The sequence below is a fragment of the Myotis davidii genome, unplaced genomic scaffold (assembly GCF_000327345.1).
Source record: "Myotis davidii unplaced genomic scaffold, ASM32734v1 scaffold135, whole genome shotgun sequence".
In the NCBI taxonomy this organism is placed as follows: domain Eukaryota; kingdom Metazoa; phylum Chordata; class Mammalia; order Chiroptera; family Vespertilionidae; genus Myotis; species Myotis davidii.
The window spans coordinates 6,297,170-6,300,120 of record NW_006289813.1 but is presented as its reverse complement, the minus strand read 5'-3'; the positions used below and the strand labels follow the sequence as shown (position 1 = coordinate 6,300,120).

Sequence of the window (2,951 nt, the reverse complement as noted above, 5' to 3'; positions counted from 1 at the left end):
TTGGTAAGCCTCTCTGTAGATAATTCAACAATTCTTTTCTGAACTAGTGTGACTTCATTCCCTCTTTAGTCTTCTCCCTTTCCCTGAATCTTAGGTAGGGCCCTTCCACACCCAGCAATAACAGCCTAGTAAGTAGTGGGCATGGAAGTAGAAGCAGAGAGATTATCTGGTAGTATGTCTAATCATAAGAAAGCACTGAAAGCCCTAGCCGTTTTGGCTCAGTGGATAGAGCGTCAGCCTGTGGACTGAAGGGTCCCAGGTTCAATTCCGGTTAAGGGCACATGCCCAGGTTGTGGGCTTGATCCTCAGTAGGGGGCATGCAGGAGCAGGGGATCAATGATTCTCTCTCATCATTGATATTTCTCTCCTTCTCTCTCTCTCTTTCTCTCTCCCTCCCCCACTTCCTCTCTGAAATCAATAAAAATATATTTAAAAAAGAAAGAAAGCACTGAAACAAGGAAAAATGTTTGAGGAAAAGCAGACATGCACTGCCAAGGTTAATCTGAGACATCAGGGAATTCTAGTATAATTCTTCACATGAGCCCTGAGTTCTGCTTAATGATCAGACCCACTCTGCCACTAGCTCCCTTGAATATGCACCTTCTCATTGTTCACAAAGGCTAACCCAGAGCTACTGCTTAACCTTTTCAGACCCCCTAGGACAAATACTAAGCTATGGTAGCCATCCTTGCAGGTGTGCAAAAGGCATGAAAAGATTCCTTACTGAAAAGTCACTGCAACAAAGGACTGCTATGGGGTGCTCTATGGAGTCATTTACACTGCAATCAGTTTTATTGAAACAACACATCGAGTTCTCCACTCAACAAACCACAGGAGAAGCATCCCTCCAAGGGACAAAGTAAATTCTTTCACATAAGGAAGTTTCTGACTCGGACAGATCCGTTCATCCTCCCCATACTCCTCCCCTTCAGAGTTTACCGGTTGCTGTTACCTGTACAAGTGACCATTGTCTTCAAAATCTTCCTGACCCCATTTGCCCTTGATATCTTCGATAACATGATTCTTCAGGAATTTTTTTAGCAGCTGCACCGTCTGTTTGCGGGTCACTTCAGGGCCAAAGTTCTGATTGTACCTCAGCAGGTCATGTAGCCAGTCCACAGCTTCAGCCGCTGTGAAGCAATGTTCGTAACTTTTGAACCGACAACGATGTTTCCGTAAAGGCATCCTAGAGCGAAAAAGCTCAACAGTTTCGTTCCACTAGGAGAAAAAGGAAAGGCATTTAGTAATCAACAGATTTTTTAAAAAATATATTCTATTGATTTTTTTACAGAGAGGAAGGGAGAGGGATAGAGAGTTAGAAATATTGATGAGAGAGAAACATTGATCAGCTGCCTCCTGCACACTCCCCACTGGGGACGTGCCTGCAACCAAAGTACGTACCTTTGACCAGAATCAAACCTGGGACCCTTGAGTCCACAGGCCGACGCTCTATCCACTGAGCCAAACTGGCTAGGGCTGATTTTTTTTTTTCAGTTTATTGCATCCAAAATATTTCAGACAACAAATGCAATTTTTCCATTTAAAAGGCTGTCTAAATAACAGACGGAGCCTTGAAATTTATGTATTTACAAGCTTCACACTCTTAAGAAGTAAATTTTTTAAATGAATTTATTCAATGAATATTACTGGAGATATTGCCGTCAAGTTGTCCCATAATGTGAATTTAATAAATTTTTACATTAATAAGAAACATACGATTGAAAATAATAGTAAGCTGAGATCAATATGCTTAATTCACTTCTTGGAATCCTATGTTTAATATGACTTTACATCACTCAGCAATTATTTACTGTTTATTCCATAAAAGGCATTATATGGAGAGAGGATAAGAGGTATAGCTCCTGATGTCAAAATATGTTTTAAAATTCTGCAGAATACTTTCCTATTTAAAAACAAATCTAGGGAGTAGTAAAGAGTAAAGGTGCCCAAAGACATAGTGACAGAATATGATTTGACTTTGGGTGATGGGAACACAATGCAAAATGTAGATCATGTATCATAGAAATGTACACTTGAAACCTACATAATCTTACTGACAAATGTCACCCCAATATATTTAATTTAAAAATTAATTCAATAAATAGAAAATAGAATGAAGAAATGTGCTTTTAATCTTTCTTTAAATATTTTAATTTTTACATTTATTTATCTTTATTCTTGAGGGTATTACAGATGTCCATCATTTCCTTCCCATTCCCTTCCTCCACCAGGTTCCCACCCCACCACAGGCCGTCACCACACTGTGTCCATGGATTATGCACATATGCATATAAATTCTTTGTTTAATCTCATCTCACCACCACCCTCCCCTTCCCTCTGAGAGCCATCAGTATGTTCCATGTTTCCATGCCTCTGGGCCTATTTTGCTCATCAGTTTATTTTGTTCATTAAGTTCCACATATAAGTGAGATCATGTGATACTTGTCTTTCTCTGACTGGCTTATTTTGCTTAGCATAATACTTACTCTCCAGGTCCACAAGGCTGGTACAATATTCTCAAATCAATAAATATGATATACCACATTAACTAAATGAAGGATAAAAGTCACATGATAATATCAATAAATACAGAAAAGGCATTTGACAAAATCCAGCACCTTTTTTTTTCCGTGCCAGCACCATCCTATCTAATAAAAGAGAAACATGGTAATTAGCGTATGACCGCTACCCTTCCCATTGGCTAATCAGGGCAATATGCAAATTAACTGCCAGCCAAGATGGTGGCTGGCAGCCAGGCAGCTTGAAACTAACATGAGGCTTGCTTGCTTCAGTGACGGAGGAAACCAACGTTCCCCACCTGCCTTGCCGGCCTCTGAGCCGGCAGTTTGAAACATAGTTACAAATATAGAAGCTAAAAAAAAACACCCAGAAACCTGCTTTCAGTGAGCCGGGATCTCAGAGCTGGAGTTGATACAGAGTTTCGATTATAG

At 40.0% G+C, this 2,951-nt stretch overlaps 1 protein-coding gene across 1 annotated transcript in view; it reads right to left on the bottom strand.

Annotated features, from left to right (window-relative positions):
- Window positions 1-724: 724 nt before the first annotated feature.
- Window positions 725-2,951, bottom strand: part of LOC107182879 (DEP domain-containing protein 1B-like) — a 9,773-nt gene continuing 7,546 nt past the window's right edge. Inside the window, exons 2-3 of the mRNA XM_015563082.1 lie at window positions 953-1,218; window positions 725-762 (exon numbers count right to left, since the gene is read on the bottom strand). Coding sequence (XP_015418568.1) covers window positions 732-762; window positions 953-1,185 — 264 coding nt within the window. The 5' untranslated portion in view covers window positions 1,186-1,218 and the 3' untranslated portion in view covers window positions 725-731. The remainder of the gene's footprint in view (window positions 763-952; window positions 1,219-2,951) is intronic.